We start from the raw sequence: 27,631 nt of genomic DNA on the forward strand, positions 1-27,631 counted from the left end.
CTTCAGCTCCTGTGACCCGATCGCGGGACACCGGCGGTGATCGGGTCCCGCGGTCACGGAGTTTCGGACCGGGTCGCGGGCACTCCACCAGCGGCGCACGCACGCGCCCGCCCCGCGGCTGGGCACTTGAAGGGGAACATACCTGTACGTGCCATTCTGCCGACGTATATCGGCGTTAGGTGGTCCTTAAGTGGTTAATGACCAGGCCATTTTTTGCGATACGGAAATGCATCGCTTTAACTGACAATTGCGTGGTCGTGCAACGCTGTACCCAAACAAAATTTTTTTTTTCACAAAGAGCGTTCTTTTGGTGGCACTTGCTCACCTCCTGCGGTTTTTATTTGTTACGCTATAAACGTCAACAATTTTGATGAATACATTTTTTTTTTTTTGTTTTTTTTTTATACTTTTTCTTTCTTCATCAGTTTAGAAGATAATTATTCAATAGATTTGTGGCTTTTTTTTTTTTTTTTTTATCTAACCTGGAACATTCAGGGTGAGCCCACAAATGGTTGTGGTTGGATAAGTGTATAAAACATACAGGTCCTTCTTGACTAAACTTGGCAAATGTTTCTGGGGTCTACATCACTCTCTCATGGTAAGGAAGTGGGGGCAGAATGGGATCTGGCAAAAAAAGGCTGCAGCGCAAACCTGGTATGGTATCAAATGTGAAGAACCTCAAAAGTGTATGCATGGACAAAACTGTTTATTTTTGGATAGTGCAGGAAAGGAATCCACTTTTTATTGCAGCGTGCATCTCCACTAGATGGGTTCACTCTACTAGGGTTGGTGACAACTGTCACCAAGACAAAGCAAGAAATCCAAATTATAAGTTGTTGCAAGAGGTGAGGGTAAATCTGTCTAAAGAGAACTCTCCTGACTTTGTAGAGTTTTCTTCTTTTGTCTATGATCTCTCCAGGACAGGAAGTAAAGGGAAATCTCACCAATGGGACAAAGACTGCAAACATACTGATGTCGGGTTTTTTTTTTTTTTTTTTTTTTTTTTTACCCCTCCCTACTAATATTCAAAACCAAAGACTTTTTTGCCATGCATATGTAGCACCCTCCTAGTTGGATGCCAGGCTGTCAGGAAAATATTGTTTTTCTTTGACCTCCTTTGTATTCAGTGGAGCTGTTGCTGAATGCTCTGGACTGATCAGGATCCCACAGGCTGCAGGCTTAATTGCTTCTCCCTGCTTTATGGAAAGCTCCAGAACATAAAAGTGGAGCAGTCTAAGTGAACAGTCTGAATATTTGAGGTCCCAGCCAATCCCTGGGGAGGCGTGCTCAGAGAAAGGAAACCCCTAGACCAGCGGTAGGCAACTTCTGCACTCCAGCTGTGATGAAACTACAAATCCCATCCATGCCTCTGCCTTTAGGAGCCATGCCATGTCTCGTGGGACTTGTAGTTTCACCACAGCTGGAGGGTCGAGGTTGCCTACCCCCTGAAGTTTGGATGCTGTTGTGCACCTGCCTGCCATTACACTGGTGGGAAAGAAAACCTGGGATGATACTGGGACAAGCCAAAGGGTCAGCACTATGCATACAACTTTTAATCTATTAAATCTTCTGCTCTTGTTTTTTTTTTTAACTTTGGACAGTAAAATTTTTTTCATTTTATTTTTTTCTGCCAGTAAATACCTTTTTTGTTATCTGGCCCACTTCCTGTTTCTTGTCTGGTAATTAGCCTAGACTTTCTTCATTAACCTTTTTAACTAAAAACTTTAACACCAGTCTATTGGTCTTTGACGGCAACCTGGCTTAACCTTTATTTTCCACCACTACACTGTGGTACCATTACCATAACAGGCCTTCAGCCGTATACCAGCTCGGAGACATACCCTTCGTCAGGTCAACTGTGGCCAGATGACAAGTGCACCCCGTTGGAGTCAGGGGTGCACCGAAAGGTAGTGAACCCTATAGCAGACTGCTGCGGATGGACCACAGAGTGGATATGGGGGAGAGGTTCACTGGGGCACAAACAGGGACCCTACGGGAAGCTTGAGCCCAAGATTCCCCAGGGCGCAGAGTCTAAGATACAGCTGATATTCACCAGAGCCTCTGGTGGTGAGGATGGCCTTCGCTGCAACTGGATCCAGGTCGCGGCCCCCGGAGTCCCCTAGGTCACACTCCATAGGGAGAGAGGGGAAGCAGCCACTCAGGACACAAGATAGTGAGGGATAAGCCAAGGTCGGGGCAACAAGCAGACAAGGATAACCAAGGGACAGGCCAAGGGTCAGAGTCGCAGGAAAACAGGAGTAGTCGGAGAAAAGCCAAAATCGGTACACAAAGATAACGTAGCACACGGCAAGCAGGAACACAATGGTAACAAACAATGTTGATCAGCCAAGCAGACCAGCAGTGCAGTGGTTGGTATAGAGTTCCTGGGATGGCCTGGGGTGGAGCCATACAGGGAGGAGAGATGATGAAGGCAGCCAGATAAGAGTCTGGCCTCTAATGAACACATGGAGAGACGGGTAAGCTGCCAGACATTATTGCCTTTCCATGACACCCTTTTACCCCGCAGTGCAACCATAACTGTATTCCATCGGGACACCGTTCCACTGGAATTACCCCAGAAGGGGCCCATCCCACAGATGAGCCCCCCACTACTTCCATCACATCTGATAACTGCCACCATCAAAGACCAAAGAACACCGCCACAGCCCGAAAGGGTAACCCCTTACCCTTAAGGGCCCCTCCACACCCGCAGGGCCCTCTGAATCCCCTCCTGCAAACCCAAAGCCCACAAATCCATACCCACATCGGATAGGTGAACGCCATCTCCGCGCAGGTACAGTCCCACATTAACCTCCAACTCTGTGTGCCAAATGACCAAACCCCTGTGCCTAGCCACAAACCTCCCCACCACTTTGTTCACCCTAATCCTCCCCTTATTGAGCCTAGCAGTCGACCTCGCCAGGTGGTCCGCAATTATGTCCGACCAGACCAGCAACATGCCCGGGAAAGCCATGCGGAATGTCAAAATATCCGCCTTAACAGCTGCAATCAGGTCCCCAATAGGCCTCACCCCCAGGTCATCCCCCCCCCCCCCCACGTGCAGCACCAACACGTCAGGAGGTCGGTCAAGTCGAGCGTAGCGCTGCACCTCTGGCAGCACCCGGCCTCACCCCATACCTGGTACACCCAACCACCTAATCCTCGCCTCCCGCCTGGAAATGCCTAGCTGCCTCGCATCCGCTCTCCTGGCCCCCCAAAAAACAAATGAATGACCCAAAATCCAAACGAGGCGTGAATGACCTCCATCTGAAAAGACAAATAACAGTGACAATCAGGCCCACACCCCAGAAAGTAGGAAAAACCTTGCACCGCATTCCAATCTCCGCTTCAATCCATCAACATGTGTGGGCGTACATCAGACCGGAATCTCCTGGATTCCCAGCGCCCAATCCTCTTGACCGCTGCCTCATTCATCCTGCACCGGGCTGCCTCTGCCCCCGATACAAAAGGAGTGCAAGGCGAATTGCGTGTCCTCAAACCCTGCCACCCTTAAACCTTTCCTGAACATCGCCACAAATTTAAACCTAGACACAAACGATCCATCCCCATGCACTAGAAACGGCCCACCCAACCCTGGGCGCACTGCCAGGAACTCCCGTACCACCCTCACTGGGCAAACCACCTCGGAAAGGAAAGGTGATGAATGAGGCAAAACTTATTCGGTTCCTTCTTGGGCACTATTCCCAGGGGCGAGACCACTAGATTCGGCAACGGCATCTCCGCAAATGGCCCACCCATCTGTCCCAACTCTACCTCCTTGGCCAACTTTTCTGAAACCACCCCCGGGTTTTCCAAAGCAGACCGTAAGTTCCTTGCCAAGGTTGGCACTTCCAACAAAGAACACGGAATGACAAAACCTTCTGAGAACCCAGAGGCAAGTAGCCTGGCCGCCGCCTGATCAGGATACTTATTTAGGAAAGGCAGCATCCTTTCCCCCCTCACTGGTGTCCTCCCTCTTGTTGGCAGCGTCCCCTGCCCGCTTCCCTTTTTTTGAAGCACCGGGCGACGGGTCCACGTGTGGGCTCTTAGGATGGTGCTGGGCTCTAACAGCAGGGCCAGGTGAATAACGCTCCGGGGGTCTAGACCGCCGAGCGGGTGGCGACATTACATCTACGACCTGGGACCCCCCCGCCTCGTCCTGGAGCAAACCCCCCCACCTGTGCCTCCAGCCAGTCCGGTCCCCGTGATGCAGCCGCCCCCCTGAGTCTGGCCAAAAGCAAGTCCACGTCGGTCATAGTAACAAACAAGGAGCAGCGTGTAAAAAACTGCCTCCTTGTGTGATCCCGTTCCCGCACTGCTCCACGTGCGTCCCCGCCCCCTTTATATATGTCTCCTCCCCCTACACTTCGCCCATGTTCAGCACACTCCCTCACTCCTCCTCTTGCCTCTGTTAACCCTCCGTTGCCCATACTTCCACCCATTCATGCCCGGCCCTCGGTTATTCTGCCTTTTGTTCTTTTTACTCCAGGCCTCACTGGATGAGGGCGGATATATCGGGAGACTGCAGCGATCTATGTGTATTCATCCACAGGAGAAATTGGCAGGTGTGTGTGTGTGTGTGTGTGTGCGTGCCTAAATCCAGGAAGTGAATAGGTAGCAGCTCAGCTGCCCACAGTTAAAATGGCTGCAGTCAGACTCGGTGGAGGGAGATTTCTGTAGCATAATTGGCAAGTACAGAATTTGTGTGTGTATATATGTATGTATATGTGGTTGGAGGGAAGCTTCAAAATGGCAAAGATGTTTTTATTACAAATTATGAGTGCAGACTGCAGTTCCTCTTTAATGTTGACCTAAATGTAATTCTATCCCATTGTTACAGGTGTATAACTCTCTTCAGTACACCAGCCTGAATGGATACTATGCAGCAGGATTCAATGTACAACCTCCTCAGGTGCCCTGTACTGATAAAAATAAACAAATCCTGGTCAATGGTACTTATTGGCAACCTGTTGGCTTCCCTGGGGAAGAAGATGTCAGTAAGGTTTATAGTGTAAGTATTCATTGCTCTCGGTCAACAAGCCTACACTCAAAGCAGTAGAACAGGGGTGTCAACTCCATTTCATCCCATGCCGCATCGGCTTTATGATGGTTGCTCTCCAAGGGCCTGGTTGTATCTAATTCTGTGTACAAACGATCAGAATTTCCGACAACAAAAATTTGAGAACTGGTTCTCAAATTTTCAGACGGCAAAAGTTCTTGTCGGAAATTCCGATCGTCTGTATGCAATTCCGACGCACAAAAATCCTACGCATGCTCGGAATCATTGAACTTAATTTTTCTCGGCTTGTAGTGTTGTACATCACCTCGTTCTTGGCGTTCGGAATTTTAGACAACATTTGTATGACCGTGTATGCAAGACAAGTTTGAGCCAACATTCTGTCGGAAAAAAAATCCATGGTTTCGTCTGAATTTTGGATCGTGTGTACGCGGCATTGGACTACACAAAACCACTGCCCCCCCCATTAAACCACACCGAGCAGGGGGTTCGACCAAATTGCACTTACAGAGGGAGGATCTTAAAGGAGCAAAAAATACCAGGAGTGTGTTTATGTGGAGTTCAGGTATGCACTATGTACAGAGTTCAGTGCATTTTTTAGAGAACCAAAGGTGGTAGACTAGGTGCAAGGGCCACATGAAATGGCCTGAGGGGCCAGATTTGGCCCGTGGGCCTTGTGTTTGACACATGTGCAATAGAACATATAAATATGTGTGTGTTTAAAGTAGGCCATTCGGTAATGTTCACAATTCTGCATAAATACATTCATGACGTGTCACAAAATACAACCATATCCTTTAGTTTGAAAAAGCCCCACTATTTAATAATGAAAAGCCGTCAATGATGAATGTTGGTGAAATTAAAGGGGTTGTAAAGGTACAATTTTTTTATTTTTTTTTATAAATAGCTTCCCTTACCTTAGTGCAGTCCTCCTTCACTTACCTCATCCTTCCATTTTGCTTTTAAATGTCCTTATTTCTTCTGAAAAATCCTCACGTCCTGTTCTTTTGTCTAACTCCACACAGTAATGCAAGGCTTTCTCCCTGGTGTGGAGTGTCATGCTCACCGCCTTCCTTAGACTAAAGGAGAGACAGGACGCCCACTAACACACAGCTCCTTTCTCTATCTGCAACGTAAAGAGCGTCCTGACTCTCCTGTTGTCCAAGGGAGGGGGCGAGCCCGACACTCCACACCAGGGAGAAAGCCTTGCGTTACTGTGTGGAGTTACAGACAGAAGAACAGGAAGTGAGGATTTCTCACAAAAAAATGACATTTTAAAAGCAAAATGGAAAGATTAGGTAAGTGTAGGAGGTTTGCACTAAAGTAAAGGAGGCTATTTAGGAAAACAAAATTGTACCTTTACAACCCCTTTAAATTTTGGTGAAATCACCCCATCTAGGAGGGGGGCAAATAAGCAGATCTTTAAGTTTGCCATGGGAGGACCTGCTGATCTTTTAGCTATTGCTGGGACCGCTATTTTACCTTTTTATATCTTGCATTTTGTTCATCAACTTTGCTAATCCCTGGTTGTCTGCTTGCTCCAGGCAGAAGGCGGCTTCTTCTTGGTTTCCAGTGCTCATTTGTAGGTAGATTCACAAAGAGTTAGGCCGGCTTATCTACAGATAAGCGGACCTAACTCTGAATCTAAGCCAACCTATGTTTAAGTGTATTCTCTAACAGAGATACACTTAAACATATCTAAGATAGGACGGCTTGCGCTGTCCTAAACCTCAATGTTTTCTCTTACCGCTAGGTGGCGCTTACATTGCGGCCGGCCTAGATTATGTAAATAAGAATTTACGACGATTCCCGAATGAACGCGAGCCCGCCGCAGTCGATTAACGTTGTTTCCGTACGCGATAGGCTGCCTAAAGTTATTCCACCTATGAGGTGGAATAACAATGTTAAGTATGGCTGCCGTTCCCGCCGCGAGGTTCGAATTTTTTACGTCGTTTGCGCAAGTCGTCCGCGAATCGGGATTTATGTCATTTACGTACGCGTCGAAATCAATAGGCCCGTACGGCCTACTTAGCCGCAATGCGCCCTGGGAAATGTAGGCACCCGGTGCATGCGCAGTACGCAAGAACGTCAAATGTGAGGTCAAGCCTCATTTCCATACTACACGCCCCCCTCCTAGTAATTTGAATTGGGCGCCCTCACGCCCGTTCGGTTTAGGCTACGCAGGTAAGTGGTTTGAGAATCACTACTAGCCTAGTTAATTTACGGCGGTGTAGCCTAAAAACACTAGGCCAACCTAAAGTTAGTCCTCTGTACGTGAATCTACCTATTAGATTATAACATTTAAGCCGCAAATCACAAAGTGAAACGCCTCCCCCTCTACTGCAGCTTTTTAGAGATTTTGTTAACTCTGCCAAGAACTGCAGAGGCACCAGGATTTACTGTACATGCCATAGTAAATGGTGACCCTCATATATGCCTGAACAAAGATGGCTCTGAACTTCCGGAGAGAAAGCATATGAAGGGAGAGGTTATGTGCTCTTTGAGAGGTAAAAGATGCCCATAAGTGTTTAAACTATACAATAACCGGCATACAGTCACCTTTCCTAGAACTATGGCCTATTATTCCAAATAATGTGATGTAACACTCAACTATAAGGGCATCTCTACTGTTGGTCTTCTTTTGGTCCCCTGAAAAAGTCCCACAAATACCTCTTGATCCTGTCAGTGAAGTCCACCTAATTCAGCTTCCTGTGATGGTGTGGCAACACTGCTGCACTGAGCAGAGTTGCCCCTTCCAAGTAGGAGGTGCCTTTTTGCACTAAATTGTGTTGAGAAGATGTTGTAGGGGGCGTGACTATCGGCATTGTCACTGCTGAGTCACAAGCTGTAGCTTATCGGTCAACACCCAGTCCTACCCTCTGCTCTCTGGATTGGCAGCTCTTGTTTTCTAAAAGGCCCCTTTCACATTGAGGAGTTTTTCAGGCGGTACAGCGCTAAAAATAGCGCTGCTATCCCGCCTGAAAAACTCCTTTACTGCAGACTCAATGTGAAAGCCCGAGGGCTTTCACACTGAGGCGATGCGCTGGCGGGAGACAAAAAAATCTCCTGTCAGCAGCATCTTTGGAGCGGTGAGAGGAGGGGCATGTATACCGCTCCTTCCCATTGAAAGCAATGGAAAACCGCAGCAATACCGCCCGCAATGCACCTCTATAGAGGCGCATTGCGGGCGGTATTAACCCTTTATCGGCCGCTAGCGGGGGTTAATACCACACAGCTAGCGGCTGATTCCCGCGGCAATCCCGGTGGTATAGCGCCGCTATTTTTAGCCGTGTTATACCGCCACCGTGGCTCCCGCCCCAGTCTGAAGGGGGCCAAACTCTCCCTCTGTGAGCTGCAATGTAAGGGAGGGGGACCTTGGGTTTGTTTAGACACTGATTACTGTGTAAATGTCACTGGTGGGAACAGGGTTAACACTAGGGGGCGATCGAGGGTTTAAATGTGTTCCCTCCTGAGTTTCTAACTGTGGGGGGAATGTGACTGACTAGAGGAGACCTATCGCTGTCCTAACTAGTGGGAACAGACGATCTGTCTATCATGACAGAATGGGGATTTGCGGGTTTACACACCTGTTCTGGCTCTCGTGCCCACGATCGCACCCTCCGGCCACGTGCATCGGGTCCCCTGTCATGTAGTGGCTGCGCACCTTCTATAACTGTTTAAAGAGCCAACCTGCCGCTGTATGACGGCAGCTAGTGGTTAAATGGCAACAATTATTATTTAGTATGTATGTATTTATGTACAGTATCTCACAAAAGTGAGTACACCCCTTGCATTTTTTTTGTAAATATTTTATTCTATCTTTTCATGTGACAACACTGAAGAAATGACACTTTGCTACAATGTAAAGTAGTGAGTGTACAGCTTGTATAACAATGTAAATTTGCTGTCCCCTCAAAATGACTCGCACAGCCATTAATGTCTAAACTGCTGTCAACAGTGGCCCGGATTCAGAGAGCAATTGCGCCTGCGTAACCATAGTTACGCAGCGCAATTGCTGACTTGCTCCGGCGTTACCAATGCTCCTGATTCAGGAACATCGTAACGCCGACTGCAGCCTAAAATCTGCGTGGCATAAGGCTCTTATGCCACGCAGATTTTAGGCTGCATTCTTGCGATGACTGCTAGGGGGCGCTCCCATTGTGCTCAGTGTATAGTATGCAAATTGCATACTAACACCGATTCACAATGTTGCGCGGGCCCTGCGTACGCAAGTTACGGAGTTTCCGTACGGCGTCTTTAGCGTAAGGCTGCCCCTTCTAATAGTAGGGGCAGCCAATGCTAAAGTATACCCGCCGTTCCCGCGTCGTGAAATTTGAATTTCACGTCGTTTGCGTAAGTGATTCGTGAATGGCGCTGGACGCCATTCACGTTCACTTTGAAGCAAATGACGTCCTTGCGAAAGTTTCCCGACAGCGCATGCGCTTTACGATCGGCGCGGGAACGCGCCTAATTTAAATGATTCCCGCGGGATCATTTAAATTGCGCGCGCTTACGCCGGGCAATTTTGCCGGCGCGCCCTCGCAATTTAGTAGCTCCGTGAATCGAGGGCAGCGGCGCAAATTTGCGGGGGCGCAGGGCAAAATCGTTGCCCTGTGCCTCCGTAATTTATGCGCAAATCTTACTGAATCCGGGCCAGTGAGTACACCCCTAAGTGAAAATGTGAAATTGGGCCCAGTGTCAATATTTTTGTGTGGCCACCATTATTTTTCAGCTCTGCTTTAACCCTCTTGGGTTCACCAGAGCTTCACAGGTTGCCACTGGAGTCCTCTTCCTCTCCTCCATGACATCACAGAGCTGATGGATGTTGGGGACCTTGCGCTCCTCCACCTTCCATTTGAAGATGCTCAATAGGGTTTAGGTCTGGAGAAATGCTTGGCCAGTCCACCACCTTTACCCTCAGCTTCTTTAGCAAGGCAGTGGATGTCTTGGAGGTGTGTTTGGGGTTGTTATCTTTTTGGAATACTGCCCTGCAGCCCAGTCTCCGAAGGGAAGGGGATCATGCTCTGCTTCAGTATGTCACAGTACATGTTGGCAATTATGGTTCCCTCAATGAAATGTAGCTCCCCAGTGCCTAGGTCATCTATGTAGAGCAACAACTTATTATTTTTTTTTCAGACCCTCAGAGTTCTTTACCATGAGGTGCCGTGTTGCAGTGACCAGTATGAGAGTGAGCGATAACACCAAATTTAACACACCTGCTCCTCGTTCACACCTGAGACCTTGTAACGAGTCACATGACACAGGGAGGGAAAATGGCAAATTGGGCCGAATTTGGACATTTTCACTTAGGGGTGTACTTGCTTTTGTTGCCAGGGGTTTAAACATTAATGGCTGTGTGCTATTTTTGGGGGACAACAAATTTACTGTTGTACACCTGCTACTTTACATTGTAGCAAAGTGTCACATAAAAATATAATAAAGTATTTACAAAAATGTGAGGGTTGTACACACGCACTGTGCCTCAAAAGTATTCATACCCCTTGACATTTTCCACATTTGTCATGTTACAACCTAAAACGTAAATGTGATAGACCAACACAAAGTGGCACATAATTGTGAAGTGGAAGGAAAATGAGAAATGGTTCATATTATTATTATTATTATTATTATTATTATTATTATTATTATTAATTTTTTTTTTTTTTTTACAAATGTCTAAAGTGGTGTATTTTTGTATTCAGCCCCCCTGAGTAAATACTTTGTAGAACCTCCTTTCACTGCAATTACAGCTACAAGTCTTTTTGGGGATGTCTCTACCAGCTTTGCACATCTAGGGGGTTAGTTACCAAAGACAAATCCACTTTTCACTTTAACCACTTCCATACCAGGCACTTGCGCACCTTCCCGCCCAAGCCAATTTTCAGCTTTCAGCACTGTCGCACTTTGAATGGCAATTGTGCGGTCGTGCGATGTGGCTCCCAAACACTGTGGGGTGGCACTGATGGACACTGTGGGGCGGCACTGATCTACCCATATTGCCAGTCAGTGCCCATTTTTTTTTTAAAAGCTTTTTTTTTTTTTTTTTTTTTACAAGACTTTTTTTATCTGCCCTTCCCTGGTGGTCCAGGGTGGGCTTCCCTGGTGGTCCAGTGTGGCGATCTGAGGGGGGGCTGCGCTGATAAACAATCAGCGCGAACCCCCCCTGTCAGGAAAGCCGCCGATCGGCTCTCCTCTACTCGCGTCTGTCGGACGCGAGTGAGGAAGAGCCATCAACGGCTCTTCCTGTTTACATCGTGATCAGCCGTGGTTGGAGACGGCTGATCATGTGGTAAAGAGTCTCCGCCGGAGGCTCTTTACCGAGATCGGAGATGCAGGGTGTCAGACTGACACCCCGCATCACCGATCACCGTGTTGCGCGCCCCCACGGGCGCGCGTGGCATGAAATCCTGCAGGACGTCCAGTCAGGATTTCAAAACCACTTCCCGGACGTAAATCGTCCATCGGCCGTTCGGGAAGTGGTTAAGTACACTGAAAGTGCACATGGAAGTGCAGTCACTGTAGATCTGAGGGGGAATCTGCAAGGAAAATAAACATCATTTTAGTTTTCACATGATTGGATGATAAAATCTTCCCCTCAGATCTATAGCGACTGCACTTCCAAGTGCACTTGTAGTGCAAAGTGGATATGGCTTTAGTAAATCGACCTCTAGAGTGATATTTTTGCCCATTCTTCTTTGCAAAATAGCTCAAGCTCTGTCAGATTGGACGTGATTGGATTGTTTACGGCAATTTTCAAGTCTTGCCACAGATTCTCAATTGGATTTAGGTCTGGACATTGGGCCATTCTAACACATGAATATGCTTTTGATCTAAAACATTCCATTGTAGCTCTGGCTGTATGTTTAGGGTTGTTGTCCTGCTGGAAGGTGAACCTCCGCTCGTCTTTTTCAGGCTCGAACAGGTTTTCTTTTAAGATTGCCCTGTATTTGGCTCCATTCATCTTCCCATCAACTCTGACCAGCTTCCCTGTCCCTGCTGAAGAAAAACATCCCCACAACATGTTGACACTACCATGTTTCACGGTTGGGGATGGTGTGTTCAGGGTGATGCACAGTATTAATTTTCCGCCCCACATAACTTTTTGGCCTAAAAGCAAAATGCTAACTCTTGGTTTCCTCTGACCAGAGCATCTTCTACGGTTGCTGTGTCCCCCACATGTTTTCTCACAAACTGCAAACAGGACTTCTTATGGCTCTTTCCACAATGTCTTTTTTCTTTTTTTCAAAGATATTTTTATTAGGTTTAAGACAAACCAACAAACAGAAAAACATACAAAAAAACACCACCAGACAACCTGGTCATAAACATTAGGCAATACACTCAAACATAGAAAAATAAACTGACATCAGTGCAAAATATAAAGGGCCAGATTCTCGTAGATCGGCGTAAAATTATGTGGCCATAACGTATTTAGTTTACGTTACGCGGCGGCAAGTTTTACGGGCAAGTGCTTGATTCACAAAGCACTTGCCTGTAAAGTTGGGGCGGCGTAGCGTAAATTCTCCGGCGCAAGCCCGCCTAATCCAAATGATCCAGGTGGATCATTTAAATTAGGCGCGTTCCCGCGCCGATCGTACTGCGTATGCGCCGTCCCTAAAATTTCCCGACGTGCATTGCGCTAAATGACGTCGCACGGACGTCATTGGTTTCGACGTTAACGTAAATGGCGTCCAGCGCCATTCACGGACGACAAACGCAAACAACTTAAATTTTTAAATTTCGACGCGGTAACGACGGCCATACTTAACATTGGTTGCCCCTCATATAGCAGGGGCAACTTTACACGACGCAAAAGCTACGGAAACTTCGTAAATTCACTGCGTCGACCGCGCGTACGTTCGGGAATCTCGCGTAAATAGCTAATTTGCATAGACGGGGAAAACGACGTCGGCGACACCTAGCGGCGGGAAAAAAAATGCATCTAAGATCTGACAGCGTAAGAGCCTTACACCTGTCAGATCTAATGGATATCTATGCGTAACTGATTCTAAGAATCAGTCGCATAGATACGCCGGGCCAGATTAGGACTTACGACGGCGCAAATGGCGTTGCGCCATCGTAAGCCCTTTGAGAATCTGGCCCAAAGTAGGCACAGTGGTAAAAGGATCAGGTATAATACCTGGATATAGCAAAAGCGGAGGTCCAGACATTAGAGATCCGTGAGGCACGGCCCATCAATGGTCAAGCAAGAGTAGTACAATCAGTGCTGGGAGAGGGTTAGCGGACTAGCCAACAGTCTACCCCAAATTTTGTGGAAGGTTTTGTTCCGTTTCCGGAGTTCAAAAGTAAGTTTATACAGTGGGATAGCGTCATTAATACGTTTTTACCAGAGGGGTCTTCCAGGACCGTAAAATAGCTTTTTTAACATAGAAGAAGAGTATACGGAGAAGTCTCTTGGCATGTGATGATGGGTGTAATTCGCCAAAAATGTCTAATAGGCAGTTCTTGGGGTGGATTATGTTTGGGAGGCCTAGTGCCGATGAGATGAAAGCACCCACTTCTTTCCAGAAGTCCCGGACTACCGGGCATGTCCCGAATCAGTGTAAGAAATCGGCCTCCCGGCCACAGCCGTGGAAACAGGCAGCTGAGGGCAGGAGACCCATCCTGTGTAATTTAGCTGGAGTGAGGTGGGTTTGATGGAAAATTTTGACCTGTATGATGCGGTCCCGGGAAGCAATAACAGAGGTTTTATACGTATCACTAAATTCTGACCAGTCCTCGTCTACCAGGGAGATGTCCAGAGGTCCGTTTTACCTGAGCTTTGTGAAACCTGGGGTTAAAGTCAGTTATTAGGGCTGCATAATAGGTGGAGACAAGTTTAGCGGGATCTGGCTGTCTGAGCAGTTTTTCCAATGGGGGCAGGTCAGTGGGATCATCCAGGGAGCCAAACTGGGCACGGATAGCGTGCCTGAGCTGGTAGTAATAAAATAGGTACGATCTTGGTAAATCGAAGTCTAAACATAGCGGAGAAAAAGATTTAAAGCCCTGAGCATTGTACAGGTGGCATAAATATTTAACCCCCTTGGAGTAACAGCGATTGGGATCAGGAAGGGAGTATAGTTCCTGCAGATTAGGGTTAAACCACAGGGGGTTGTTGAGAGATTTCACCCAGGTGTGCCTGGATACTTTAGTGACAATATAACGAAAAGAGGAAAGGGAAGTGGCAAGTAGGGAGGTTCCGGGGCGATCGGGGACCCGGTCTCTGTAGATAATATTATGTAGGGTTTCCAGAGAAGATACGATGGCCCCCTCCGTGGAGGTACAGGCGTTGGCCGGAACCGGGCACAGCCAATCGTGGATGTGCACCAACTGGGATGCCAAATAATATAGAAAAGTTGGAAAATGCCAGGCCCGCCAAGTGCGCTGGCAACCGTAGTGTTTCAAGTGCTACCCTTCCACAGGAAAGTGGTTACATATTGAATCTATGCGTTTTAAAAATAGATTTAGGTATTTTGCAAGGGGAATTGGCAAGGATATAGAGTCATCTCGGTAGGTAGATCATTTTGTGGACGTTGGCCCTCCCCATAAGATCCAGAGGCAGATCCATCCACTGCTTGGTCTGCTCCTGAAGGTGGACCAATCACAATGTCTTTCTTCTTGCCACTCTTCCATAAAGGACAGATTTGTGGAGAGCACGACTAATGCCGCGTACAGACGGTCGTTTTTTGTGATAAAAAAAAACGACGTTTTAAAAAACGTCATTTAAAATGATTGTGTGTGGGCAAAACGTCGTTTTATGTCTTCAAAAAAACGACCAAAAAAAAACTCGAACATGCTCGAATTTTTTGTGTCGTTTTTTCAAAACGACGTTTTTGTTTCACAGAAATTGACCGTGTGTAGCAAAAAACGACGTATAAAACGACGTTTTTAAACCCGCGCATGCCCAGAAGTTAGTTATGAAGTGAGCTTCAATGGAAAAAAGTGGTGAAACGTAACCTCGCTTTGCTAGAGCATTGTGAAAAAACGATGGTCTGTATGCTACGTCGTTTTTAAAAATGAAGTTTCAAAAACGTCGTTTTTTACATCACATAAAACGTCGTTTTTTTTCCATCGCAAAAAACGACCGTCTGTACGCGGCATAATAGTTGTCCTGTGGACAGATTGTCCCACCTGAGATGTGGATCTCTGCAGCTCCTCCAGAGTTACCAGAGCCAATAAAAGCTCTCCTTGCCCAGCCTGTCAGTTTAGGTGGACAGCAATGTCTTGGTAGGTTTTCAGTTGTGCCATACTCTTTCCATTTTCAGATGGATTGAACAGTAAGATGTTCAATGCTTGGAATTGTATATATTTTTTATAACCTAACCATGCTTTAAACTTCAACTTTAGCCCTGACCTGTGTGGTGTGTTTCTTGGCCTTCATAATGCTGTTTGTTCTTAGGGCTTCACAGAACAGCTGGATTTATACGAAGATTAAATTACACACAGGTGGACTCTATTTACTAATTAGGTGACATCTGAGGGCAATTGGTTCCACTAGATTTTAGTTGGGGGTATCGGAGTAATGGGGGATGAATACAAATGCACCCCACACTTTTCAGATATTTATTTGTTAAAAAAAAATTGAAAATAATTTTCCTTCCACTTCACAATTATGTGCCACTTTTAGTTGGTCAATCACATAAAATACATTTACGTTTTCGGTTGTAATATGACAAAATGTGGAAAATTCTAAGGGACTGTACAAAAAATATTATTGCAATGCGCTCCTGCACATTGCTTGTTCTCATCACATTTCTGTTCCTATCAGGGTATCGGTATGCATGTGATCACTGATACGCCCTCCCAGCAGCCACAGCTGTGCTCACAGCCGGATTTCTTTCGACCAGCGAGGTTCGAACAGCCATCTATGGGAGTTTCTGGTATAATTTTTTCAGCATCCGACAGCAATGAAGCTAGCGTCTCAACATCAACATTTACTGTATCAGGTAAAAGTTCAGTGTGATACCATGGTCTCTTAAAACCTATAAAAACCGCAAAGATATATCATTTCATACTCCTTTTTCCCTTTCCCTGTATACATATTATAGAACGCACACATTACTGTGCAAAAGTGTGTGTGTGTGTGTGTGTTTTTTTGGGTGTGAAAAAATGCTTTTAGACATAAAACTAGTAACACATTTTTTTTATTTTTTTATTTGTTGCCGATAAACATAATGAAAAGTAAATGAACAGAATACAAATTCAAATCAATATTTGGGGTGTTTGACCACCCTTTGCCTTCAGAACAACGTCAAGCCTTGCACACCGTTTTTGAAGGAACTCTGCAGATAGGTTGTTCCAAACATCCTGGAGAATAAATCATAGATCTTCTGTGGCTGTTGGCTGCCTCAAATCCTTCTATCTCCATGTAATCCCAGACAGACTCCATGATGAGATCAGTGCTCTGTGGGGGCCAAACCATCACTCCCAGGACTCCTTATTCTTCTTTACACTGAAGTTATATTTTTATTGCATTTTCTGTATGTTTTGGGGTCGTTGTCCTGCTGCAGAATAAATTTGTGGCCAATCACACGCCTCTCTGATGTTATGGCATGATGGATAAGTATCTGCCTGTATTTCTCAGCATTAGAGGAAATCTGCAAGAGAAAGGCATAATGAGCTAGTATGCATAGCATACTAGCTCATTGTGTGGCACTTACCTGAGTTCGACGTCCTCCTCATCCCCCCTCTGCCGCCGCAATGTCTCCTTGCATCGTCTTCCTGTTATCGGCGCTGCGATTAGCCGGACCGGTGATGTCACTCATGCGCGCCGGACCATTCACAAAAACGGCACGCTCAGTGCGCCTGCACTGTTGTCTACGGCGCAAATGCGCCATAGACATCGGCACCTGTCATTATTGTAAATGTCTCCTAAACCGTGCAGGTTTAGGAGATATTTCTTGCACCTTACAGGTAAACCTTAATTTAGGCTTTACCTGTAGGTGCAAATTGTGTGGTTGGGTTTACAACCACTTTAAGGATGCCATTGATTCTGACCAAATCTTCAACTTCTTCTTCCTTAGTAGAACTGCAGCCTCAAACGTGCAAGGAGCCTCCACCATGCTTCAGTTGGCTGAAGACACTCCTTATTGTACCGCTCTCCAGCCCTTCCTCCTGCCACAGCCAAATGATTCAAATGATTCCAATTTTGACTATCAGTGCAGGGCACCTGCTGCCTTTTTTTTTTTTTCACCCTAGCCGAGTCACTTGGCCTTGTTTCCATGTCGGAGGTATGGTCTTTTGGCCATACTTCTCCGGACTGTAGATGGCTATGTCTGGGTCCCACTGGTTTCCACCAGTTCTGTGCTGATGGCACTGTTGGACATCTTTTAGATGCAGAAGGGAAGTGAGCATGACGTGTCTCATCTGCTGCATTAAGTTTCCATGGCTGATCAAAGAAGCCTTCAATGTTGCACATTTCTTTGTGCTTTAAAAGAGCTTGAACATTACATATTGGAACCCCAGTCCTTTAAAAAAAAAAAGAAAAAAAAAATCTTTCCCTTCGAGCTTTTGCTGATTAGGTATAACTACCTTGTGTCTTGTTGCTATGCTCAATCTTTCCATGGTGTATGACCTGTGCATATTTGCCAACAGTCCCAATTTATTTACATTTTTTTTCCTGGGACAATCCGATAAGTGGACCCTCACCCCGATGAAAATCCTGGGATTTTGCTTTTGTTCCAGGAATCAGGACTGTTTATCGCAAAGACCACAGCACTGGCTCTGAAAATATGTCTGCCGCCGTAAGTTCTGTCTGGCTAGCAGGTCTTTCCCCTTGTGTTCAGTGGAGCAGGGAAGCACCTCCAATCTGTGCAGCCAATCTGCTTTTCTCTTCAGTGTACAAGTAGACAATTCTCTTGTACACTGATGCCAGTTAGCTGCATGGATCGGCGGCCCCTCCACTCTCCACTGAACACACAGGAAAGAGACCTAAATGGAACTGCCACCAACCCTCCGCCCCGTGGCCTGCTGCCGACGAGGGGCAGAGCCAAGGGGCTCCACTGCCTGGGGACACCTGATGTAATGAATGTATAGTGCAGAGTACAGAATGAGGCGGTGTGGAATAGTAAGTATAGTGCAGACAGAATATAGGATGAAGTGGTTATGAAATGGGCAACACAAAGCGCAGAATGAATTGCTGTGTATTTTGTTTGGCAACGTGTGTAGAGTTCACAAGATCCCTGCTTGCAGCCTCCACCTTTTACACACAAGACATATACATGTGCCACGCACCATATCCTGGAGAAGTGACCCTACACTTGCTGAACCTGGAAGGGAGGGCCTCAATCTGCAGGGTCGTCTGTCCAAAGTTGCCTGCAGTACAGGTGCAAGAAAAAATGCAGCCATTATTGCCCATCTTGCTGATGCTCACTGTCCATCTCTCCTCTCCCCTGCATTTTTGCACAGCCCTGCATTAAAGCGGAGTTCGGCCACAATTTCACTTTTTAAATATAAATACCCCTGTAATACACAAGCTTAATGTATTCTAGTAAAGTTAGTCTGTAAACTAAGGTCCGTTTTGTTAGGTTGTTACAGCATTTAGACACTTTATAAAATAGGAATTGACTGGGGCCATCTTAAGTGTGGGCATCATGAAGCCAGACTGTATGACTTCCTGGATTTCAGCCTTGCAGATCTAGCACATGCTCAGTGCTGCACAAGCAGTGTCGATCAGGTTTCAGCACCTGTGCTGTCCAAGTCACATGATTCTTTGAAACAGGGAAGTGCACAGACTCCTAGAAAGTTGCACCCACTACATTCCCAGGAGTCTGTGCGGTGTAGGTTAGGAAGCATTAAGCACCTAGGTGCAGGAAGTGGGAAGATTAACTATTCTGCCTAGCAACAACACTTTGAAGGCATCTAAAAAAATTTTTTTTTTAAAACTACTGATGTAATGTTATATTTATGGGTGGAACTCCACTTTAATTTGAGGTTTTATTCAGGTGCTCTACTCCTCTCCTCCACCATCATGGAAACCATCCTGAGCAAGGCTGTGGCCTGGAGGGTACAATCTTTACCACCGCTGCCCGCAAGATCCCTACATGGATTAGCGTGTTAGGACTCATACTGAATCTGCAGCACTCTGGGACTTTGTTAAAATCCCAGGAGACAAACCTACAGATTGTGTGTGTGTGTGTGTGTGTGTGTGTGTGTGTGTGTGTATGTATGTATGTATGTATCTTAAGGGCACATTAAAATATTCACATAGTCTGGACACCAAAAGCCCCAAGCTGAGAAGTTCATTCATTCATCTGTTTTGACTTGCTAGTTAAATCAATTATGTAAGTTTAGAATATTTTTCTTTTCTAGAAAATGCTGTAGCTCCACTGACAAGCATGCGAACATACTTTCCAGAACTGTGGTTTTTTGGGACCACATATGTGAGGTGAGTTTTTGTGGGATGTGTCTTTTTTTTTTTTTAATTTTTTATGCCCTTGTGAGTAGGATAATAAACAGTTTCAAGAATGTGTCCGCAATACAATCCCAGAGATAAAAAGGACCTAGGAGGTGCAGAATGACTTTGGGTAGAGGTATGCTTAGTTGGCCATTACCTAATGGTTTCTATGGTTCAATCATTTGTATTGCAAATTTGTCAGAAAACTTGCAGTAATACAAAGAAAATGCCTAGTCTCTACTAAATCTTTCTCAACCAGGGATTTATGGAACCTTAGGATTTCTCTAGGAGTTCCTTGATATTGATGGGATTGGCCTTGTCCCTGATTCAGTTGTCAGTGGTATGACACAAATGACAGCAGTGTATGGGTGTACTTGGGTGTACTAGACTTTCAACGACTGTAAAGGAACTTTTTCCATCTGACCAAAAAACGTATTTGCCATTTTGAGATTCTTCTATTTGTTTTGATCATCACAGATTCGAAAGTACAAACCTTTTTAGAAAAATGTTGCTCTTCATTGGATGACTGAGCACCTGATGAGCTTCCACTAACAGGACGTTACCTGGCCACGGGGCACATCCGTGTCATGGGGGACACCTTCCTTACAGACCACGGGGCACTTCTGTGGCAGACCATTGGGGTTTGCAGGGTCCTCATTACATTGTAAATACTTGATGGATGTACATCTTTATGAGCTGTAAATATAATTTTAAACTGGGGTCACTGAAATTTATTTTAAGGGTTTGTCTGTGATAAAACTGAGAAATGCTACTTCTTCACATTCCATTCCTATTCATTTAAAAAATACCTGTTCCACAGAACATGCTGCTTTTTGTTTACAAAGCCTAGGCACATGACCAAAAGTCACTGCCATTTGTCATTGGCTGTGTGATCTTGGCTGAAGCAGTGGAGCTGCAGATGGGCCAGCTTTATCTCCCCCCCAAGATCTTAAAGCGGGAGTTCACCCATAAAACATTTTTTTCAAACAATCCCCTTAGATGGATGCTCATTTTGTCTAGGGGAATCGGCTAGTTGTTTTAAAATATGAGCTGTACTTACCGTTTTCGAGATGCATCTTCTCCGTCGCTTCCGGGTATGGGTCTTCGGGAGCGGGCGTTCCTTCTTGATTGACAGTCTTCCGAGAGGCTTCCGACGGTCGCATCCATCGCGTCACTCGTAGCCGAAAGAAGCCGAACGTCGGTGCGGCTCTATACTGCACCTGCGCACCGACGTTCGGCTTCTTTCGGAAAATCGTGACGCGATGGATGCGACCATCGGGAAGCCTCTCGGAAGACTGTCAATCAAAATAGGAACGCCCAGTTCCGCAGCCCATACCCGGAAGCGGCGGAGAAGATGCATCTCGTAAATGGTAAGTACAGTTCATATTTTAAAACAACTAGCCGATTCCCCTAGACAAAATGAGCATCTAAGGGGAAAAAGTGTTATGTACGGGTGAACCCCCGCTTTAAGCTAAGTGTAGTGTAGGGGGGTGTAGGATATCTGTTGCTGAACTGCAGTAGAGGGAAATCCTCCCCCCCCCCCCCCCCCGCATACTGGGTTGCTTAATGTGGCAAAGCTGTGTGAAGATCAGGACAGGATAGATCATTTTGCATCCTTTGCCAGGTTGCCGCAGCCGTTTTATTCCTGACAAAAAAGATGTTTGCTACATACAGTAAAACTTGTATATTTAATTTTCTAATCCAATTTTCAGGCAAAATGGTACTATTTCAGTCCTTGAGGTCCCAGGCACCATCACCAAGTGGAAAAGTGATGTAGTGTGTCTCTCCAACGCGACTGGTTTTGGAATGACGAAATACCCAGCCAACTTCACTTCCTTCCAGAAGATGTTTGTAGACCTCTCTCTTCCAGATTCCATTGTCCGTGGAGAAATCATGCTTCTAGTGGGCTCTGTTGCTAACTACATGGACAAATGTGCCAAGGTGACCATTGACTGCTGTCTCTAATTTTGTTTATTTGGTAGGCATGTGATATGCACATGGATGTTCTTCCACAAGACGCACAATTAAAATGTAGAGAAACTGCATGTAGACTTGTTTAGTCAGATATGATAAAATGTTATATATTTTTTTTTTTATTTCAGTTTCATTAAGTTGTAGGCAAGTGCAGTTGGCTTTCTCCACTTCAGGTGGCACTAAACCACAGCAACATTGTAGGGTAGAGGAAGTTAAAGAGGAACATGGTTTCCTGGATCACTGGCGTAGAGATCTAGTTGGATGCTGCCATCCCATGTGACTTTGGTGGCCATCTTGGGTCAGGCAGAATCCATTTAGGGCCCTGGCTCCCAGGCTTGGTGCGCATGTGGGTAATGTAGGGACAGGTCACTCGTCTGACAGACAGAAATTGGTGGCCGGGAGAGGTTCCGGACGAGTAGAGAGGATAGAAACACACCTGGAAATTTCCCTATTTGGGTACGACCAGCCAAGCCATATTCCACCCCTCAAGATAGATGCTGTTGGCACATTTGAGACCTGCTTCACTACACACTGCTATTGTATAGCGTGATAGTTCCCAGTCAGGTGCCTTCCCACCAGTTTGGTTGTGATTTGCTGGATTCCACATTAATACAAGTTGTTCTCTGCGACTGGACTCTGAATGCTTACTCTACGCTGTAACTCCCCAAAAAGTCAGACCTAGTGCAAAAAGTTTACTAAACCAAGAGATAAGGATTGTCATGCCCTCATTGGCATGCAGCTCCAGAATTGCCATCTGAGCAGATTGGTATTTCGAATTCTGAGCATATTCCCTCACAAGGGCTGTCTTGGTGCTTCTGCAATCAGAATGTTCTCTTGACTTCTCTGTATTGTGCTTCCCCAGGTACAAGTCACTTTACAGTCTTCAAGTGACTATGCTGTGAAACCAGTTCACACGGAATCGGTGAAATGCGTATGTTCACAGAAAAGAGTCTCCTACTCCTGGAAGATAAATGCTACATCCATAGGTAATATTACATTTTTAAAAAAAATATTAAATTTTCTAAGTACAATTAAATAAGTACAACATGGTATAGTACAAAGTTTTTCTAGATTTACTGAAACGTTTGTTGTACAACAAACCTTTAGGCCTTATGCCCATAGGCATTTCAAACAAGCTGTAAAGCTAGTACTGATGCCAGGAAAATGGCGTTAAAGACTCGTGTTTTTTATTTTATTTTTATTTTTTTATCCGCATTTTGCATTGGCGTCAATGCGCGTTTAGCCGCGCTGGCTTTCAGCCTTGTTTCTCTGTCTCTTTTCAAAATTGATTGTACCCTATGGGAGCCCATTGATTTGAACAGCAGCCGCATCAAGATAATTTGACTTGCGGTGCGACTTGTGTGCTGAGAATCTTGAAAGGGAACCCTGCCTTAATGTAAAAAAATTTGCGTGAAGTTCCCCCCAAGATCCATACCAGACCTTTATCAGAGTACGTAGCCCCGAAGGTCAGGAAAGAGGGGCATGAGCGAGCCCCCCCCGACCATACCAGGCCACATGCCCTCAACATGGGGGGGGGGGGCACCCCGCGCCACCACCCCAAAGCACCCTGTCCACATGTTGATGAGGACAAGAGCCTCTTCCCGACAACACTTGCCTGGTGGTCCCCCTCTTTCCTGACCTTCCGGGCTACGTGCTCGGATAAAGGTGGGGAGCATGGGGGGTGGGGGATTTCCCCTTAAGATCCATACCATACTGAAGGGTTTGGTATCGTTTTGGGTGGGGGGGGGGGGTTTGGTACCTCCAATATTTTTTTTATTTTATTTTTTTACATTTTGGCTGGGTTCTCTTAAAGCGGTAGTTCACCCTCACTGACTTGATTTTACCATCGAGACAGGCATTGTAGCGCGAGCTACAGTATGCCTGTCCCGATTTTTTTAACCCCGGACTCGCCGGACTCACCCCGGACGTACATTGTAGATTTCGGCTCCCGCGGGGAATGGGCGTGCCTATGGAGAGGGAGGATGATTGACGGCCGGCCCTGGCACGTCACTCTCCCCGAAGACAGCCGGAGTAGGTCTCGGCTCTTCACGGCGCCTGCGCACAGGCTATGCGCAGGCGCCGTGAAGAGCCAAGCCTATTTCGGCTATTTCCGGAGAAGCGTGACGCGCCAGAGCCGGCCGTCAATCATCCTCCGTCTCCATAGGCACGCCCATTCCCCGGTATCTTCGATGTACGAGTACAAGGTGAGTACGGGGGTAAAAAAATCGGGACAGGCATACTGTAGCTCGCGCTACAATGCCTGATTTTATGGTAAAAGAAAAAAAAATTTTTTTTTTGCGTTGATAGGGTGAACCCCCGCTTTAAGATTCTCAGCACACAAGTCGCATCATCTTGATCCAACGCCTGATGCGACTTCTATTCAAATCAATGGGCTCCCATAGTGAACCGTTAATTTTTGAATAGACAAACGCCGGATGAGGCTTAACTCTGTGTACACAGCATGAGCCTCATTAAATTGCGTTTTAACACCTTTTACCGGAGTCTGGCGTTTTTACAGCTCTAGCAATGAAGCCTCAGAACGCACTGCTCTGTTTTTTTTTTTTTTTAAAAACGCCTATGCCACTTACAGCTCCAAAACGCGTTGGTGGGCATGAGGCCATAGCCTAACCTAGAGGGGCATTTTTAAGCTGTGGAAAAACGCTCCTAAAAGTGGCTGTAAAACATCTGTGGGCATGAGGCCAGCCTCATGCACACTGGATGTTTTTGGACGTTTTTTACAGCAGCTGTTTTTTGCTTCACTTTTTTTTTTTTTTTAGTCAAACTCTCCATCCTGATACTGTGTCCATGCACACATAGGCTGTTTTCAGTGTGCACTAGTGGGTTCTGAGAGGAGCTGTGAAAAGACTCTAACATCAAATGCTGATGCTCAAAAACGTGGCTCGCCAGCATTTTTGACGTTTTAGATCCATTGGGGAAAAAAAATAAAACATTTTAAGAAGAAAAACGCTGAACGCTATTGCAAAAATGTTGAAAAACTCACTGCAAAGCTAATGTTTTTTTTTTATAACGTTGTTTAAATGTCCAGTGTGCATGAGGCCTTAAAGTGGTACTAAAGGTTCATTAAAAAAATAAAAAATAAAACATGGCAAACATGTCATACTTGCCTCCACACTGCAGTTCATTTTGCAGAGTGGCCCTGATCATCCTCTTCTGGGGTCCCACAGCAGATCTCTTGGCTCCTGCCCACAATGGCTAACCCCCTCTGGGAAGCTCTCTCCCGAGTGGGTTACCTTGAGGGCGCGCTCCCGTGTCACACACGGCATCCATGGACACCGAGGTGTATGATTCAGTGCCGTCCCCTGGCGGCCATGTCATTGGATTTGAGTGGGGAGCTATCAATCTATCCAATCAACACCGAGACTCCATGGAGAAGAGGAAGCCGGGGGCGAGCCAAGCAGGTGAACGGGCTCAGGTAAGTAAAACTGGAGGGCTGGGGGGGCCTGTGATTGCCAGGTGTTTTTTCACCTTAATGCATAGGTGAAAAAAATTGGTGAAACAAACATTTACAACCCCTTTTTAATCTATAAAATTTGGTCTGTTGGAGTTGACAAATCGGTATGTAGTTAAGAAATTGGTTACCTGAAGACTGATATGACTCATTCTCTAAATAGTCTAATGTTGTAAGTGGTGTGTCTCAGGGTTCTGTATTGGGCCAATGCTGTTCAATTTGATATAGGGCAGTGGTCTCCAAACTGCAGTCTGCACTCTAGATGCGGCCTTTGCTAGCCTGTATCTTGTCCAGGGTTGCCAACTTTCAGTAAATTTACAAACAGTTTATAAAATCTGTACTTTTTTTTTTTTTTTTCCATCTGTCCTCGAACGTCCATTACGGACATGTAGGCTGCATGTCCGTAACTGACATTCATGGACGGATGCAACAATTATGGATTTTACAAACTGTTTCTAAATTTATTGAAAGTTGGCAACCCTGATCTGGTCCTTGAGGCATTATTCCTCCCACTGATAAAAGGCACTATTTCTCCAACTGACCCAACAATGGGGAAAAATTACCAATAGGGCATTATTCCTCTACCCAGTCATTCTGCTTACATGCAGAATCTCTGTGGGTAGAGATAGACCATGTATGCTTGGTTGGTTATCGCTTAGTGGTCTAAATATTTCTTTACCAGGGATTCAAAGAACCTTACAGTTTCTCTAGGAATTCCTTAACCTTGCACCTTATTCAGTTGTGTCAATGGTCTGGGACAAATTAAATCAATGTGTGTACATGGATAGGAAACGCGTTGCATGAAGAAAGGGATATGACGCCTTCTCTAAATGTTCTAATGCTGTAAGTGGTGTGCCCCAGGGTTTTGTATTGGATCAATGTGGATCAACTTGTGTATATAGAGCAGTGTTCTCCAAACTGCAGTCCATGAGCTCAATGCTACATTTGTTGGCTTTTATCTGGCCTTTGGGGCACTATTCCTCCCACTGATGAAAGGCAGTATTTTTCCAACTGATGCCAACAATGGGGCATAATTCCAGCCATTGATTCCACTGATGGGGCACAATTGCTCCCCCTGGAACCAATGATGTGGCACTGTTCATGTGTTGACAACAGCAAAAAACTTTCAGATGCCTTTTCTCAAGAAGCAGAATATGCAGGGCTATGGGAATTGTTAAGGTATTAAAACATATGTTGAGGCTATACTAACAAATGTGATTAGCAAGTAATGAAAAGCTTTCAAACACATCCTACAAGTTGTAAGGAATAAAGGTAGTAAGCAGGTCTTGCAAAAGCAGTTGACCTTTCGGTATGATAATCATGATAAGTTTTTTGCTTTTGGCCATTATGGATCATGAGATGTTCTTGCCATGTACTGTAGAGACTAGCGGTGTGGGGTGTGTGTGTGTGTGTGTTGTGTGTTTTTTTTTTTTTTATTATTCCTATAAGCATTTCACAGAAGTCAAGTTTCAGTATGTGAGAAGTTCAGTGTCAGAATTGCTGGGGACAAAAAAGATTAGGCCAGGTATATTTTGGACTCCTCAACCAAAAAACAAACAAAAAAAAAAGATGGATAGCATAGTTCCAACTGGAGCTCATAAAATGTGAAATCTGGTCTAAATATGTAAACATTGCTGTAGTGGCACCAGTTCCTCACTCACATCTGCCTTCTGGTCACTGCAGCCCATGACCGATGTCCATACCAAGGTATACTGTGAAAATGGTGATGACATGTATTTCAATTGTACAGGTGTTGCCAATGTCTCGGTGACGGCTGAAACAATTCACATTGGCGCGTCATGTGAGGGACCTGCTGATCCTAGGGAACCAAAGCGCAAGGACACCATAGTGCGGAGTTTCACTGTGGAGGTGAGTGGACAAAAATAAAATGCTATAATTTACAACCTGGAAAGGAAGTCTTGTATATTGTAGCATGGCTATATGTGCTGTTATGTATATTTATATATTTGCTCTATTGGTTTCTCTTTGCACATACGCTCTGTCTTATCATATCTTGTGCTCTCCTATTTTTGTGAACAACTTTTATGGACTGCCAACATTTTATACTTGCCTGGATACCTATGCTAATGCATGGAGCTACATGCTGTTTAATATGAACTGTTGCCTAGCTCTAAAATCATGATGTCTACACATTAAACTGGTTATAGCTTGATAAGACAGTACAAAATATTTTTTTTTTCCTTCTATTTAAGCCTGAAGGCATCAAACAAGAAGTCACCAAAACCGACTTTGTCTGTGTCAAAGGTAAGAGAATTTTTAATTGCTTCTTAGGACTGTGTTACTGGTCCATTTAATGGAAAATGCAAAAAAAAAAAAAAATACAAATTTACTTTTTAATATTTGCATTTGATCCTGCCAAGCATCGCAACTTTGATTAGTGGATTGCGGTTGCAATGCGTGGGCTTCTGTAGCTCCTGTACCAAGTTGCGGCCAGGGCCGCCATCAGGGGGGTACGGCATTACACCTGTCCCCCCCTTTTTTTTTTTTTTTCCGTCTGCCCCTCTCCTGTCAGGGAGAGGGGACCGATGGTGTGTTCCTTGTATATAGGGACAACCATCGGTCACCTCCCCCAGTCACTCCCCTCCCCCCACAGTAAGAATTACTAATTGGGGAATACATTAATCCCTTCCTCGCCCCCTAGTGTTAACCCCTTCCCTGCCAGTCACATTTATGCAGTAATCCATGCATTTTTATAGTAGGGATTGCTGTATAAATGTGAATGTTCCAAAAAATTTATCAAAAGTGTCCGATGTGT

General features: G+C 45.6%; 1 protein-coding gene across 2 annotated transcripts in view; it reads left to right on the forward strand.

Annotated features, from left to right (window-relative positions):
- Positions 1 to 27,631, forward strand: part of LOC120946919 (alpha-2-macroglobulin-like) — a 93,866-nt gene that overhangs the window by 34,178 nt on the left and 32,057 nt on the right. For both annotated transcript variants that reach the window (XM_040361743.1, XM_040361742.1), the window contains exons 16-22: positions 4,841 to 5,011; positions 15,786 to 15,963; positions 19,328 to 19,403; positions 21,125 to 21,353; positions 22,249 to 22,372; positions 26,606 to 26,724; positions 27,069 to 27,120. In XM_040361743.1, the coding sequence (XP_040217677.1) occupies positions 4,841 to 5,011; positions 15,786 to 15,963; positions 19,328 to 19,403; positions 21,125 to 21,353; positions 22,249 to 22,372; positions 26,606 to 26,724; positions 27,069 to 27,120 (949 nt within the window). The remainder of the gene's footprint in view (positions 1 to 4,840; positions 5,012 to 15,785; positions 15,964 to 19,327; positions 19,404 to 21,124; positions 21,354 to 22,248; positions 22,373 to 26,605; positions 26,725 to 27,068; positions 27,121 to 27,631) is intronic.

Source organism: Rana temporaria, chromosome 8 (assembly GCF_905171775.1).
Source record: "Rana temporaria chromosome 8, aRanTem1.1, whole genome shotgun sequence".
In the NCBI taxonomy this organism is placed as follows: domain Eukaryota; kingdom Metazoa; phylum Chordata; class Amphibia; order Anura; family Ranidae; genus Rana; species Rana temporaria.